General features: G+C 42.6%; 1 protein-coding gene across 2 annotated transcripts in view; it reads left to right on the top strand.

Moving 5' to 3' along the window:
* The window catches only part of LOC120031738 (PRKC apoptosis WT1 regulator protein-like), a 73,952-nt gene extending 56,489 nt beyond the window's left edge, over window positions 1-17,463 (top strand). The window contains exons 4-7 of one of the 2 annotated variants that reach the window (XM_038977527.1): window positions 3,622-3,656; window positions 7,839-7,950; window positions 9,283-9,387; window positions 14,092-17,463. In XM_038977527.1, coding sequence (XP_038833455.1) covers window positions 3,622-3,656; window positions 7,839-7,950; window positions 9,283-9,387; window positions 14,092-14,178 — 339 coding nt within the window. In that variant the 3' untranslated portion in view covers window positions 14,179-17,463. Of the gene's footprint in view, window positions 1-3,621; window positions 3,657-7,835; window positions 7,951-9,282; window positions 9,388-14,091 lie in introns of both variants that reach the window. The other variant, XM_038977526.1, reaches the window with a different exon arrangement.
* Window positions 17,464-17,762: the final 299 nt, after the last annotated feature.

Here is a 17,762-nt window from a genome sequence, read left to right as displayed (position 1 = left end):
ACGTTGAGACTGGTGTTTGGCGGGTACTATTTAATGAAGCTGCCAGTTGAGGACTTGTGAGGCGTCTGTTTCTCAAACTAGACACTCTAATGTACTTGTACTTTTGCTCAGTTGTGCACCGGGGCCTCCCACTCCTCTTTCTATTCTGGTTAGAGACAGTTTGCGCTGTTCTGTGAAGGGAGTAGTACACAGCGTTGTACGAGATCTTCCGTTTCCTGGCAATTTCTCGCATGGAATAGCCTTCATTTCTCAGAACAAGAATAGACTGACGAGTTTCAGAAGAAAGTTCTTTGTTTCTGGCCATTTTGAGCCTGTAATTGAACCCACAAATGCTGATGCTCCAGATACTCAACTAGTCTAAATAGTCCAGTTTTATTGCTTATTTAATCAAAATAACAGTTTTCAGCTGTGCTAATGTAATTGCAAAAGGGTTTTCTAATGATCAATTAGCCTTTTAAAATGATCAACTTGGACTAGCTAACACAACGTGCCATTGGAACACAGGAGTATTGGTTGCTGATAATGTGCCTCTGTATGCCTATGTAGCTATCCCATGAAGAAATCTGCTGTTTACAGCTACAATAGTCATTAACAATGTCTACATTGTATTTCTGATCAATTTGATGTTATTTTAATGGACAAAAAATTAGCTTTTCTTTCAAAAACAAGGACATTTCTAAGTGACCCCACACTTTTGAACGTGTGTGTGGTATATACAGTTGAAGTCGGAAGTTTACACACGCCTTAGACAAATACATTTAAACTCAGTTTTTCACAATCCCTGACATTTAATCCAAGTAAAAATTCCCTGTCTTAGGTCAGTTAGGATCACCACTATTTTAAGAATGTGAAATGTCAGAGTAATAGTAGAGAGAATTATTTATTTCAGCTTTTATTTCTTTTATCACATTCCCAGTGGGTCAGAAGTTTACATGCACTCAATTAGTATTTGGCAGCATTGCCTTTAAATTGTTTAACTTGGGTCAAACGTTTCGAATAGCCTTCCGCAAGCTTCTCACAATAAGTTGGGTGAATTTCTGGCCCATTCCTCCTGACAGAGCTGGTCTAACTGAGTCCGGTGTGTAGGCCTCCTTGCTCGAAACACTCTTTTCAGTTCTGCCCACAAATGTTCTATAGGATTGAGGTCAGGGCTTTGTGATGGCCACTCCAATACCTTGACTTTTTTGTCCTTAAGCCATTTTTCCACAACTTTGGAAGTATGCTTGGGGTCATTGTCCATTTGGAAGACCCATTTGCGACCAAGCTTTAACTTCCTGACTGATGTCTTGAGATGTTGCTTCAATATATCCTCATAATTGTCTTTCCTCATGATGCCATCTATTTTGTGAAGTGCACCAGCCCCTCCTGCAGCAAGCACCCTCACAACATGATGCTGCCACCCCCATGCTTCACGGTTGGGATGGTGTTCTTCGGCTTGCAAGCATCCCCCTTTTTCCTCCAAACAAAACGATGGTCATTATGGCCAAACAGTTCTATTTTTGTTTCATCAAACCTGAGGACATTTCTCAAAAAAGTACAATCTTTGTCCCCATGTGAAGTTGCAAACCGTAGTCTGGCTTTTTTATGGCGGTTTTGGAGCAGTGGTTTCTTCCTTGCTGAGCGGCCTTTCAGGTTACGTCGATATAGGACTCGTTTTACTGTGGCTATAGATACTTTTGTACTTGTTTCCTCCAGCATCTTAACAAGGTCCTTTGCTGTTGTTCTGGGATTGATTTGCACTTTTCACACCAAAGTACGTTCATCTCTAGGAGACAGAATGCGTCTCTTTCCTGAGCGGTATGACGGCTGTGTGATCACATGGTGTTTATACTTGCGTACTATTGTTTGTACAGATGAATGTGGTACCTCCAGGCGTTTGGAAATTGCTCCCAAGGATGAACCAGACTTGTGGAGGTCTACAATTCTTTTCCTGACGTTTTGGTTGATTTCTTTTGATTTTTCTATGATGTCAAGCAAAGAGGCACTGAGGTAGGCCTTGAAATGCATCCACAGGTACACCTCCAATTGACTCAAATGATGTCAATTAGCCTATCAGAAGCTTCTAAGGCCATGACATTATTTTCTGGAATTTTCCAAGCTGTTTAAAGGCACATTCAACTTAGTGTATGTAAACTTCTGACCCACTGGAATTGTGATACAGACAGATTATTTCACTGTAAACAATTGTTGGAAAAATTACTTGTAAACTGTCAAAATAAAGAAAGTTGCACACTCCATGTATAATCTCCCAGCAATTGAATTGTTATTTACCAACTTTTCGGCATCGCTGTGCCTTCCTCAGGAAAAATTATTTGTGTCATGCACAAAGTAGATGTCCTATCCGACTTGCCAAAACCATAGTTTGTTAACAAGAAATTTGTGGAGTGGTTGAAAAACGAGTTTTAATGACTCCAACCTAAGTGTATGTAAACTTCCGACTTCAACTGTATGTATAGAAAGCCAGAGCATCTAGGAACAATTGTACCAATTCATAAACCATAGTACTTTACACACTACACTTACAGATCTGCATTTAGACATGCATTTGAAGTGCTCTATGGAAGTTCTGTACCATACAAAATTATTCTGAATTCTCTATAGCGAGAATGCTACGTCTTATGTCTTTGAAGTCCTAAAGCCTCTAAGTAAGTGTGATTCCTTGGAACTTCTTCCAGAGTTTATTAAGAGGCATCTCTGGTTCTGCTGTCAGGGAGACAGCTACAGTAGAGACTAAGATCCGGCACCAACTAAACCACACTCTCTGATCGAGTGGAGGAGAGACAGAGACCCTCAAAAGCACCAGAGGAGTTGCACTGTCCAGGGCCTGAGGGGATGAGATATCTATTCATAGATATCCATCCGTAGTGTGTATGCATCTCTGGTCCTGACTTCCTGAAATTGAGATTTTTTTGTACCATCGGGGATCAGTGGGGGCATCGCCGATGTATGGACCTTTAACTCTAAGATTATACTGGATTGGGAAAAATGATTAACGTGTGCACCTCGCGTTACACAACAGATTGTATGCATGGTACAACTGGAGGCTGTGTGGTGATAGTTAAGCCATTAGATCCAGGGGAGCTCTCTGTCAGTTCAGCAGCAGAAGTTCAAGAAGGTTTATACACAACCTACAGGCTCTCTGTAGTAGCTACTCCTGATGACTTTCTGCTGATGTTGACGCAATGCTATTTTGTTGTCGTGTGTGTGTGTGTGTGTGTGTGTGTGTGTGTGTGCGTGCTCACCCAAGGCAGATTAATCAGGAAAGGTGGGCTTTGTGTCAGGTAGTGACAAGCTTTTCAAGCTGATTATTTTGAGTCTCCTCGGTGCATTTCACAATCTGGACACAGGTGTTGAATACAAAAATGCCGACTAAACCGTTTCATAACTCAAGCTACAGATCATCATTTTCCTCAGGCACATAGAGTATTCATCCTAACAAACATATCCGCCTCTGTGTATGATAGACTTCCCTTGCCTTTGTTCATGCATTTCTTAGCCATTAGAAATGGCCCTCCCCCTGACATAGCCCACCAGTATGTAATATACTGTACAAAAGAACCCTGGCCCTTTTGTTGTCTGAGTATTCCCTTCCTCTGACATGGCTCTCCTTTGTTTTCCTAGGATACTCCAAGATCCGGGAGTGGCCACCACCAGAGGTGAGAAACCTTCTCTATTACTTCTGCTGAGAATATTATTGTGTCTGGTATGGTGGGAGTGAAGGTGGTGATAAGTGAAGAAACAAAGAACCTGGAAGACCAGGCAGCAGTTTAGGTCATTAACCTCTCTAGGGTAGGTGGGACGTTAGCGTCACACCTTAACCTCATCAACAGCCAGTGATACTGCAGGGCGCCATATTCAAAACAACAGAAATCCCATAATTTAAATTCCTCAAACATAGAAGTATTTTACACCATTTTAAAGCTACACTTGGTGTCCGTTGCAAAAAGGTTTTACGACGAAAGCACACCAAACGATTATGTAAGGTATGAGCCAAGTCACAGAAAAAGACAGCCATGTTTCCAGCTAAAGAGAGCATTAACAAAAAGCAGAAATAGAGATACAATTAATCACTAACCTTTGATAATCTTCATCAGATGACACTCATAGGACTTCATGTTACACAATACATGTATTTTATGTTCGGTAAAGTTCATATTTATATCCAAAAATCTGAGTTTAGGCAAGACACTACTGTATCACTTGGCAAAAAGCCTGAGAAAATGCATAGCGCCACATTAAAATGAATGACTATGAAAATTACTATAAAATCAAACTTTCATTAAATCACACATGAAATATATCAAATTAAAGCTACACTGGTTGTGAATCCAGCCAACATGTCAGAATTCAAATAGGCTTTTCAGCGAAAGCATACGATGCTATTATCTGAGCATAGCACCATTGTAAACAAAAACATTTCAACCCTGCAGGAGCGACACAAAACGCAGAATAAAAATATAATTCATGCCTTACCTTTGACGAGCTTCTGTTGTTGGCACTCCAATATGTCCCATAAACATCACAAATGGTCCTTTTGTTTGATTAATTCCGTCGATTATATGTCCAAAATGTCCATTTATTTGGCGCGTTTGATCCAGAAAAACACTGGTTCCAACTTGCTCAAACATGACGACAAAATATATCAGAGGTTACCTTTAAACTTTGCCCAAAAATGTCAAACTACTTATGTAATACAACTTTAGGTATTTTTTTAACGTTAATAATCAATAAAATTGAAGACTGGATGATATGTGTTCAATAAAGGATTAAAACGATATGTAGCATGCCTTCTGTTTGATTGAAACGCATGTCTAGGACACCAGGAGTGCCTCGACTTCAAGATGGCCGTATTTCTTCATTACACAAAGGAATAACCTCAACCTATTTCTCACGACTGTTGACATCCAGTGGAAGCCGTAAGAACTGCAAGCAAGTTGCTTAGAAATCTGGTGTCCCAATGAAAACTCACTGAAAAGACAGTGACCTCAAAAAAAAAAAAAAAAATCTGAATGGTTTGTCCTCAGGGTTTCGCCTGCTAAATAAGTTCTGTTATTCTCACAGACATGACTCAAACAGTTTTAGAAACTTCAGAGTGTTTTCTATCCAAATCTACTAATAATATGCATATCTTATCTCCTGGCGATGAGTAACTGGCAGTTGAATTTGAGTATGTTTTTCATCCAAACGTGAAAATGCTGCCCTCAATCCTAGAGAGGTTAATTACCATAGCAGATGACCTTGCATGTACTAGATTTTGAAGTTTCACAATTGAAAATGCACTCTGTTTACGGTGCCTGTCAGAACATCTAGTTCCAGTTTGATTTCAATGCATCAGAAATGACAGCACAGCTTAACTTGTCCTGGGGTCCTGGGGCCCACCCTAATTCAAGTAAGCTTTGATTATTTGAATCAGCTGTGTACCCAGGGGGGGGCCCAGGACAGAGTTTGGGAAAACCTGCTCTAGTAGTTGACTGTACGCCAACAACAGGCGTGTACATTTTGTTCAGACTATCGTTCGACAAGTTTGCAGGCAATGCAACATTGAGTGACATGAGGGCATGTCAAGACAATCCGATGTCTCAAAGGAATTGAATTTCAATCAAGGTCAGCTTACATCCTATTTATACCACACACTTACTATGATTGACTTATTGGAGCATACAAGAGTCAATTAATCCACACCAAGTCAGTATATTTCTTGCATATGGTGTGGCCATTGACACCTCCATTTATCTTCTCCCTGGACATCACACTGTTAAATGTCCATAGCCATTGACACCTCAGTTTTTCTGGACACCACACTGCTATATTCCCAACCACCATTTGGACATTCTTTTCCACTATTTGCATAAAGACAATCACCATCAAATTGTTAAGTTCTGTGTGATCCCTGCCCAGTTCACCGGCTGACGCTCCCAATCTGGCCCAATAATGATGTCCTACTGTGATTGGCTGGCCTCCACTGTCGGCTGGTCCAGTGTTGTGGAGCAGAGTGGCTGACAGGTGGGCAGAAGATGGTGGAAATATTGGACAACCCTGTCTCTGTGAACTCCAACAAAACTATACAACAGGCTGCTAATGTATTCACACCATCCTCTCTCACTACACTATCATTATGGGCTATTATGGCGATCAGCCTGTCGCTGGTTGTCAGTCTTATGACTTTAAGATGGATGGGCCTTCTCTGTTCCCCTGGGCTCTGCTAGCAGACCACACCAGGCATCTCAGTGCTTGTTGTGTGTGGCCATTGGGTTACCACTCTGTTATTGGTTCTGTCTCTCCTCTCCAACCCCCACCTGCTGAGACCTCCAAGAGTGGATCATTGCCTCTGCCTGTCTCCCGTGCGCTCTCTGCGGGGCGCTAATGGACCAGAGTGGGGTGATTAGCACTGAGGGCATGGCCATTTAGACTGGGTGCCTGGCAGATGCTGCAAGCCCTAGAGACAAAGGGATGTAGAGAGTGTGTGTGTGTGTTTGCATCCACAAGGGCGGAGTGGCCTCGAAGACATTCAGCCAAAAACATTTAATTCACTTGGCATAGGCAAGTGCCATGGAGAGCATTTCAAGGACTTTCTCTCTAGCATCAAAAGCAATGGGCACAAAATAATTTCTGTGGGCTCAGCCTCTGAGTTACTGAGGAAGTAAATGTCAAATAGCCCCAAAAAACTGCATTACTACTTGAGTGTTTGTATTATGAGTGGTGGAGTTTCCTGGTGAAATAAAAGAGATGGAAGGGGAGATAGGTCAGATTTTTGCTATTTCTGCTTTTTAGAGAGCTTGTGATCGTGTAGTCTCAGAAAGGTATATTTATTTACTGCTCAGCATAAGTAGGTATTCAACCCCGTTTTAAGAAATATTGAAGTTTGCTTTCCTGTAATGCAGACATACTGTACTCCTACAAGAGACTGGTATCACTCTTAGCTTAACTGGTCTATTGAATTCCCAGTAGGTAGCAGCATGAACACACGTCTACCGGTGGTACACAATGGAATATTATGCTTTTCTGTAGCAATTCCAGAAGCTTCCCTTTTTTTCTTTTTTTGTGGTCCTTTTTGAGAAATATGCAGACAACCCTCTTAAGCAATGAGGCAAAGCCCAGAGGCTGCCCAATAATTTGATTCCAGGAGAGAGTTATTGGACCGGGCACAATCCGCATGGGTAAAAATATGAGGAGCGCAGCTCATTCCAAGTCTTCCACTTCGGTAATTATTGAAATAAGGCCGCTAGGAAATAAGTTCCAATATTCCCCTCGCTGCCCCCGAGAGTCTTCTCTCAGAGAAGAGCGAGAACGAGAGAGAGAAAGGGGGAGAGAGCTGTTTATGTCCCTCACTAGCAGACCAAGGACCCTGGAGCACCTCTTTTCACTAGCCGATGAATAGGGACGCTTTGTTGCTAATGACATGAAGTGGATTTATACAGGGCGCTCTTTACACATCTCAGCATTCAGATGGTCATACTGAAATTGCCTCATATTCAGAATCCATTCTTCGCCCTTCGAAGATAGAACGCTGACAGCTTTTATGTTCTAATGGGATAAAAGGTATAAATACTTGTTCTCCTCACACTTAAGTCTGACCATTAGAGCTGTATTGTGTGTTCAACAGGCTCTGAGTCATACGCTGCAACAGCTTTTCAGTTTTTATGTGCTGCTTTTGAATGTCAGGGAACTTTCAAAAGGTTTATACGTTCCTTATTGGATTTACTTCACAAACTACAGGTTTTTGTGCACGTGCGTTGTGAACGTGTACCGTACCCAGTTCTATTATGGACATGAGTCAGTGTTGAAAGCATGGACATTGGTGTTGGTCAGAAGTATTGATGTGTGTGTTGTGGCAGCAGCAGCTCTGGCGGTCCTGGTTCTGAGGAGGCGGCGGGGGGGAACAGTCGACACCGCCACGGCAACGCCGCCGTACCCGGAGGACTGGAGAGGAGGATGGAGGAACTGGAAAAGGTACTCAAAATTAGGCTTGCTCTACCATTCCCCCAGTAGTGTGCACTCGGTCACTCCCCCTCATGCATTGAACACATTGGATTAGTGCAAGCAAGCATAGCTGGGGGAAGGTTACGCATTAGGCCTATCGTTCACTAGTTGACAACTGTATTTCAACACAGGCCTATCCATCATCACTATCCAATGTTTATAATGTGACTGTGATGTTTGAAATATTAAAATACGACATGTTTTAGTTGATTATTTCAGAATGACTTATGCTTCTTGGCACATTTGACATTTTGTTGGTATTTGTTATCCTTCCTGTCTATATCCATCTCACGTTTGTCTGTCCATCTGTCACAGGGGCAGAGAGACTTTGATAGGTCTCCTCTCCCAAGGCCCTGCTGCAATAACTGTTTTTAAAGCATCTATCAGCATCCTGATAAATCTTGAGGATTAGTTTTTAAAAGATGAATTCCTCACCGAGTCGTTTGAGCGGCTGCCCAGTCTGGCGTCGCTGTTCGTCTTCAGTCAGATGTAGCCCTTCCTATATTCCTGTCTGCAATAACTCCTCTGTGTTCAGTCAGAGAATGTCTTTTACTGGAGTTAGGAAGAGGGGGAGTTCTCTCTTCCCCATCACCCTGTTCTTATGAAACACTCTGTACTCCCTCTCAATCACTTTTTACATTCTCAAATGTCATCCTGGTCCAGGACATTTATAAAAGAAAATCTACTGCTTTCACTGCCACGACGCCTGTAAATTAAGAGTTTGCACGTCACTGGCGAGTTCGAGAGAGCAGTCGGTGCACTTTAGTTTTGTATTGATTTCAGCCAGTTCTGTCACTGGTCTCTGGCTTGTTTAAATGCAGTAGATTTCATAGCTTTACACAACATTGACAAATGTGCAGCATCCTTGATTGCTTTGAGTATCACATTGTAGTGTCATTCATCATGATAATGAAAGTATTACTTTGAAGCTTCAGTTACCCATGTAACTCGGGTAACCCTCCATAAAATAACATTTATCTTCCGCGGCCTGAAGATTTATGGTCGCCACGGTATGGACATCATGCTACATTGTTTTGATGTTTTCTCGTTGCTATATGGGTTTCCATGGAAACCAGTTCACGCTTATCTGTAGTAAAAACAAAGTTAAGTTGGAGAGGCGGATTCCTGGCGAGCCTTCATTTCGCAGCGTAAATATCATCTTGAAACGTGACCATATGTCCACATTGCTGAGGCTTCTATATTTGTTCTCTCTCTGTCTCTCTGTCTGTGTGTGTGGACCATACCAAAGTGCTGCAGTATGTGTTCTAACGTTAACAGAGTTCTTTGCCCCTTCTTCCTCAGGAGCTGGCCAGACAGAGGCAGGAGAACGGGCAGCTGCTGAAAGCCCACCAGGATAAAGACGACCTGATTGGAAAGCTCAAGGAGGAGATTGACTTGCTGAATAGAGTGAGTGATGGAGAGGGTTTGCCCAGGGTTGAGAGGGTAGAGTTGGGCTAGGCTGGGGAGTGTTGGAGAGGGTCAACCAGGGTTGAGAGGGTAGAGTTGGGCTAGGCTGGGGAGTGTTGGAGAGGGTCAACCAGGGTTGAGAGGGTAGAGTTGGGCTAGGCTGGGGAGTGTTGGAGAGGGTCAACCAGGGTTGAGAGGGTAGAGTTGGGCTAGGCTGGGGAGTGTTGGAGAGGGTCAACCAGGGTTGACAGGGTAGAGGTGGGGTAGATTGTTGGAGAGGGTCACCCAGGGTTGAGAGGGTAGAGTTGGGCTAGATTCTTGGGGAGGGTCAACCAGGGTTGACAGGGTAGAGTTGGGCTAGATTCTTGGGGAGGGTCAACCAGGGTTGACAGGGTAGAGTTGGGCTAGAGTGGGGAGTGTTGGAGACTGTCATCCAGGGTTGAGAGGGTAGAGATGGGCTAGTGTGGGCAGCCTCTAAGGCACTGAGAGTTTAAGGTATTTTGAAGAGGTTACTATACAGATGTTAGAGCAACAGGGCTAGATCTACTTTCACAAATATTCAAATCAAATTTTATTGGTCACATACACATGGTTTGCAGATGTTATTGCGAGTGTAGTGATATGCTTGTGCTTCTAGTTCCGACAGTGCAGCAATATCTAACATGTAATTTAACAATTCCGCAACAACTACCTAATACACACAAATCTAAGTAAGGAATGGAATAAGAATATAAAGATATGGATGAGTGATGACCGAGCGGCATAGGCAAGATGCAATAGATGGTATAAAATACAGTATATACATAAGAGATGAGTAATGCAAGATATGTAAACATTATTAAAGTGGCATTATAAAAGTCACTAGTGATCCATTTATTAAAGTGGCCAATGATTTCAAGTCTGTATGTAGGCAGCAGCCTCCCTGTGTTAGTGGTGGCTGTTTAACAATCTGATGGCCTTAAGATAGAAGCTGTTTTTCAGTGTCTCGGTCCCAGCTTTGATGCACCTGTACTGACCTCGCCTCATGGATGGTTGCGGGTTGAACAGGCAGTGGCTCGGGTGGTTGTTGTCCTTGATGATCTTTTTGGCCTTCCTGTGACATCGGGTGCTGTAGGTGTCCAGGAGGGCAAGTAGTTTGCCCCCAGTGATGCGTTGTGCAGACTGCACCACCCTCTGGAGAGCCTTGCAGTTGTGGGCAGTGCAGTTGCTGTACCAGGCGGTGATACAGCCCGACAGGATGCTCTCAATTGTGCTCTCAATTGTATTATAAATGAATAGTATGCTACTTACATGATAATGTATGCTATGTATGGTGCCCTTTTAGTCTAGAACACAGGTATAGTAATGTATACCTGTGTTTTTTTGTGTGCCAGTAATGATGATGGACAACTCTGTCTTGCCACGTCTAACTGCCACAGTTAAAGATGCACTATGCAGAAATAGCTCCGCCATTTACTGGTTGCAAAAATTCTAATAGTTCGCTTAATTTCAGTTTGTGGCAACTGGCAAGTATAATGTAGAGAATCAATGTACCATTTAAACAGCTGGGAAATATATTTTCCATAACACAAAATATTGTATTTTCAGTTGTTTAAAAATGGTTTACAAAACTGAAAGAAAAAAATGCAAAAATACAACTTAAGGGAAGCATATAAATAGCACACGTAGAACAGATCTACCACTTCTTTGACTTGCTTTCAATGAGAATTACTGATCTATAACACACATTTCTATGTGAATTTGGTCAGGTCACCCAAAAAGTTACATATTGCAACTTTAATCTTATCATAGTTTCTCTTAATTGTCAGTTGAAAGCTTGTCATTTTTAGTAACTCTGCACTGCAGAGGAAACTTGGAGCTATTCAGTATCTCACAGCTGTGTTGAGTGAAGCAGAGTACTAAATTACCACGTCACTATCTGCAGGCAATCAGCTTGATATTGTAAAGCTGCTTCTCGGATAAGCAGAAGATTACAATTATCCAGCGCTTGCAAGGATTAACACTCACACAGGCACCCCCCAAAAAAGTCATTTTCTCATGTTCTTTCTCACACTCTTTATCTCCCGTACCCCAACCTCTGAACTGGATCTGATTTGGTGTTTTATCAACATTTTAAACTCATTGTCAACCGCACGGGTAACCCCATCCGATTTTGGTCTACAGAGCCTGAAGTAAACGATATGCAGACCCGTTCGAGGTGCAGAGCTCTTCAGTTTCACTCCCCTGCACCCCATGGCAGTTTGGAGAAACAACTTTTGAGTTTCGCTGTGTGCCTCCTGACTTAGAACAGCTGCCCTTTTCAAAACATGACATGTTCCCTTCCCTGACAGAGAGTTTATCGGATCTAGTCTGAAGAAAACTGCTATAAGTCAAGAGTCCTTATGCCAATCAACATCCTACACGCGGTGGTAGGAGTCTGATTTCAATCATCCCCTGATATGTAACGTGACTTATAACCACTAGGGTTATCCGCCTGTAATTAATTCATCATTAGGCAAGAGTTACTACATTTCCACTCCTATGCGCTCCTGAATGTTATGTAACCATTTAGTAGTCCATGCATTATGCTAAATCCACAGACTCTGAATGTAAAGAGACAGCTGTGTCTCATGTGCCTCTTTCTCTAGGCACCAGGGAGTCAGATCTGTGACAGCCTACAGGCAAATACCCCACCCCCTGTCTCCATACCTACTGTAGACCCACACTGTATACAGAGAGGCAAATACCCCACCCCCTGTCTCCATACCTACTGTAGACCCACACTGTATACAGAGAGGCAAATACCCCACACCCTGTCTCCATACCTCTGTAGACCCACACTGTATACAGAGGCAAAAACCCCACCCCCTGTCTCCATACCTACTGTAGACCCACACTGTATACAGAGAGGCAAATACCCCACCCCCTGTCTCCATACCTACTGTAGACTCACACTGTATACAGAGAGGCAAATACCCCACCCCCTGTCTCCATACCTACTGTAGACCCACACTGTATACAGAGAGGCAAATACCCCACCCCCTGTCTCCATACCTACTGTAGACCCACACTGTATACAGAGAGGCAAATACCCCACCCCCTGTCTCCATACCTACTGTAGATCCACACTGTATACAGAGAGGCAAATACCCCACCCCCTGTCTCCATACCTACTGTAGATCCACACTGTATACAGTGAAACACATTCCTTAGCATTTCTCCCGATGTTATTTTGTATTTTTCTAAAATAGATGGCATTCACTCACTTTGAAGGTTTCAAATATCATTGTCTACCTCCTGGCATTGAATATTGAGAAGAAACCTCAACAGCGGATCTCTTTGCTGTTGGTTTAATCCGAGGTCAGAGTTTCTGTTTCCTGAGTCTACAGTCTTTGTCCAGTGTTCCCAGCACTCCGAGACCATCAATAAACTCGCATGACCCTTGCTCACGTTATCTGGGTCACAGGTTTTGGCATTGGGAAACCCAGCAGGAGGCCTCCCAAAGCCTTTCATCTCTGAAATATTCCAAAAGAGAGTTTGCAGCCTTCCTCGATGAGGCATTCCAATGCAAACAATCCCTGAGTCTCCCCTGCCAACAAATACAGTTGCTGGTCAGTGTTAATTTTGCACATTTCAGGAACTTGCAAGTGTCCTCTGCCTGGCTGTCTTTATTATCTTCACATTTCTTCATTAAGATAGCCACTGCAGTCTACAGCCTATGAGCCATCTGGCCATGTGGAGGAGGCCATATAACTGTTGGATCAGAGAGCCCTGATAGCATCACATGAACAGGACCTCATAAGAGGCAGCCTCCCTGTGGGAACACTCGCCGGGGCGATAGTGATCAGAAATGTCCCTCGGCGAGGTTACTGCAAGGCCTGATGGGAAGGCAGGAGATAAGGAACAGATCCAGTGTGGCGTCTCTTTCTCGCGGCGCTTGAAGATTGAACTGTGACTCACTAGCAAAGTTTGTTTTGTAGGGAAGGCTTGGATAAGGCTGAGGTGCTGGCAGACAATATGACCCTGGAAAACATCTGACTCTGGGTATTGGCTACATAGAATACAGGCTCAAGCAGGTGCATGCAAGTTGAAGTACATGTGGATATAATCTATTTTGGGAGATTAAATGAAATGTGAATAAAGTTATTAGTCGGTTGTAACTTAAGGTTAAATTGGTGTCCCGGAGGCCAGAAAAAGTGTCATGGCTATCGAGTGAATCTAGCAGCCGTCAGATGCGAAAAGAGACTGCTTTTCTCCCCTTGTGTCAGCTCAGACAGTGAGCTGTTCTGTAGCCACACCATGTCTGTGGCTCTGTGACCTCCAGTGTTTGATTCGCAGACTATCTCGCTTTTTAAGTTTCCGACAAGTGCGGCTTAGCTAATCCTGACGGTCGCCTGTCGCTGCCGCCGGTGATGGAGGAAGCCGAAAATGAGAAGTGTCACTTAGATCAGCTTTTTGATGAGAGGGAGTCATGGCAATGGGGCTCCTCATTTGTGTCTAATTGGAGCTGTTCAAGTTTCATTCGTTATTATCAAGGCAATTCTCCTGAAGGGAGACCCGGGAGGTGAAACTATTTCGTTCCACCTCTCACTCTCTCATCTTTCTCTAAACTGACAAGCTAACTCTTCTGAGGTAAAAAATAAGGCAGATCTTGCATAATGATGGTATATGACTTCCTTTAGATCAAGCTGAAGTGGAGCTGTCGCCTTTGTTTTTGTTTTGCAGGACATTGACGACATTGAGGATGAGAACGAGCAGCTGAAGCAGGAGAACAAAACTCTCCTGAAGGTGGTGGGCCAGCTGACGAGGTAGAACCCAACGGGCCACGGATCCCCACTTCCAAAAAGAACAAACCACCCCTCCCTCCAACGGAGTGCCCCTCCCAAGGCCTTACACCCCCTGCTCTCACCCACCCTTCCCTTTCCACCCTCGTTCCAAGTCCAGCAGCAGCATGTCCTTTCTCTGTGTCAGTGGTGTCTCTGTTGTTGTCGCTGGGTGGAAGAGGACATTTAAAAGTAGCTTTTAGAGCCTTTGTGTCATATACGCACCTTTAGCTTCCTCCCTGAGGATGTTTTTATTCAGTTCTGAGGGGAAACTGAAGCCACTGAGAGCTCTAGTCCTGTTTAGATCCAACGGGGTGTCTAAATGAGGTTCTGTGATGGTATATTTAATGTAAATCTCTTGTACATAGGCCATTTAGATTTGTTGTTCTTTTTGATGAATCTTAAAAAGGAAAAGGAAATTGAATGTACGTGGTGCATCACCGAGCACATGAGGGATGTTTTGTTTGTTTTAGGAACTAAAAGAGGTCTTGGACATTTTGACTCTAATGATCTGTCGACCAAGGTATATATGCTTGCCTAGGTTATGTGCAACCGGCTCTCTGTGCTTCTGTTCATCTGCATCATTACAGCCCAGTGACCATATTATCCATCTCAGCACTAAAACCTGGTCTTCATCTGCACGTGAAACAACTGGCTCTGTGATGGAGTCTATGTCCTTTAGACCAAATTCAGGACAGAATCCCTGCTACCATCAGCCAAAGTGGGCATAATGCCTTGCACGTTTACGGAAGTCTTTTTTGGAAATCCATTAGTTCCATTTCCCCAAGGGGATAAAAAAAAGCCTGGTGCTTTTTCTGTTCATTGTCGATGCCGCTTTTACTCTCTTGTTCCGATTTATACTTGGTACATTTTAATCACTGGGGTTGTTTCAGCTAAACTTAGGGTATGCCAGTGGGGGGATAAAGTTGAAGCTTTATTTACTGCATTTCTACACAATTTAAAAACTCTAAAATGGTATTCGGAGAACAAAAACAAGCTACATTGACTCCAGCCATAATACGCTAAACTGCCTTTGCCTTTTAATGGGGATTGGAATGATTTTAGTAGCCTATTTTATATTGTTGGTGTTGAGCTAGGATATGACGAATGCCATACTCTGCTATACCCAATTCACGCCTTGATTTTTTTCCCAGGTGGTATATTTTCAACCTGAAGTCATTCAAATATATATATCCCCGTTATAAATCATGAAAAGCAAGCAATTTGTTTTCATTAATTCTATGCTTTATAGCCATTTCAATGTTGAAAATGAAATATTCTAGTATTGTTGATGGGGAGAGGTCTTGAGGTTACACCCCAGTAGAAATACACGTGGAATCTTTTGAAATGCGTTTTGCATCTGTAACTCAAGCGTTTACAGCTTGTTCTGTTTGCAATATTGATAGGTGTAGCTGCTCTTGGTATATAGTGAGCAAGATTTATAGAGTACGCTACTGCAGTGCATTTTGTTGTATGATAACCAAATCAACTGAAGGAACATACTTTTTGGAATGCATATATTTTTGATTTCTCAAGACAGTGATGTGGCTGTGAGAAGATCTATTACTTTACCCAGCTGTATTTAGATCATTGCATTACATACAGGGGCCCATTTTGTGCTGAAACAAATGTGTGGCTCTTGCATCATGTACTCTGTAAAGCCCACTGGGTGGTAAAGATTTTAGGTTTTTAGACTTTACTGGGGTACATCTCGATATAGAAACCTCTCTTACCGGTAGGTAGACTTACACACATACACACACACACAACCCTTACAGAAGAAACATGTGAAACCATGTGTTTTTGGAACACTTCGTGTGATATTTCACGTGAAGTTTCACATTAACCTTTCACATTTTGATTCAAATGTGAATCTTTTTTGGGGGATATTTTTCACTTGAGATTTCACAGGTGATGCCCTGCAAATAAAACAGATTTGTTAGAATGCACACACAGTGCTGTTTGTTAATGTTAATGTTTTCAACTCCCATATTTGGCACACTTTGACATACATGATTACGTTGTGTATGTTTGTTTATACAGTAATTATTATTCCACATGTCCTCACCGAGGATTTCAACTCACAACCTCTTTGTTCATGGCATTCCGATATATTCCTACTCTTTGGACTTCAAAGTAAATCTCAGCTTTGTTAAAAGTACATATTTATCGGAGTGATTCAGGAGTTACGTTAAAACAGAATAATATGCCTCTCCAATATTAGACAACTGTACAGAAAACCCTCAAATTGCTGCAATAAGTAAATGAATTAAACGATGAGAGAATAGTCAGATTAACTGATAAGTAAAATGGCAGTGTAAATGGCACTCTTTTGGTAAGTGCAGAGGTGTGGAGGAATGCTACAGAGTTTGTGGCACAACAGAAAGATCAGTTTACCACAAATCCAGACGGTGTTAGAGTTTAAATCCCAGGTGGCCTCATATTGAAAAGCCAGTACTTAACTACTATGTGATCATGTCAAATGTAATCATATTGACATTGAGTAAAGATTTTACTATTTTAGCTGAACAGCGTACCACTTACTTTAAAACCCCCATACCATGTATTTACTTTACTTATCATCATGTTACGTCTTGATGAATTGTAAAACAAAGGTCTTGAGAACATCTTACAAACATCCTAACATGTGCCTCAATGACTTTCTTGGGATGTTGTGTCGTGGTCCCCTGGAGGTTTTTGTCTAGTTCCAGTTTTGTTCCAGCGATGTCCCCAAGGACGTTGTTAGGACGTTCTTGGAATGTTGTCATGGTCCCCTGGAGGTTTTATCTAGTTTCCGGTTTGTTCCAAGGATTTTCCCCAGGACGTTTTTAGCACATTCCTGGGATGTTGTGTCATGGTCCCCTGGAGGTTTTGTCTAGTTCCCGGTTTGTTTCAAGGATGTCCCCCAGGATGTTTTTAGCACATTCCTGGGATGTTGTGTCATGGTCCCCAGAAGGTTTTTGTCTAGCTCTAGCTCAAATGTTGTCACATGTAGTTTCATGCTATCACATGTTAGTTTTGCCTCCCCATTATTGTCACATTTACTCAAATGATGTCAAGTGTAGTTTAATGGTGTCACGTTGACATTTTGCTTCCCAAGTTGTCACATTTATTTCACAAATGTTTTTTTTGTTTTGTTTTTTTACATGTTGTCACATGAACTTCATGTGATCATGTGACGTGTTTTTTCTGTAAGGGACACACACACCTCGTTCTCTCTACATTATGCATGTACAGAAGATGAAGTCATTTAATAAAAGTTTTATTCTCTCTCTGTCGACTCGTTAGTGTTTATTAAGGCTAATTTGATGTGATGATACGATGCCACTGAGCTGGTAATGTAACGTGACAGCGGGGGTTCAGTTGTGTGCTCCCCGACCATGGTTATTCATCATCGCCAATCACCTCGAAGTCTGACTGGAGAGGGACCACCCATCCCTGGCGACGCCGCGTCTCCAAGACACATCGACTCTGGACTAATATAGCAATGCCATCCAAGTTAATTAGTCTCCCTCACCTTGAGAGACAGTCATTCCTCCTCCTTCCTGTAGTTTGTGAAATAATCTCCTTTTA

Source organism: Salvelinus namaycush, chromosome 38 (assembly GCF_016432855.1).
Source record: "Salvelinus namaycush isolate Seneca chromosome 38, SaNama_1.0, whole genome shotgun sequence".
NCBI lineage: Eukaryota > Metazoa > Chordata > Actinopteri > Salmoniformes > Salmonidae > Salvelinus > Salvelinus namaycush.
Note: the sequence above shows the minus strand (reverse complement) of the source record. Positions and strands in the feature narration are given on the sequence as shown.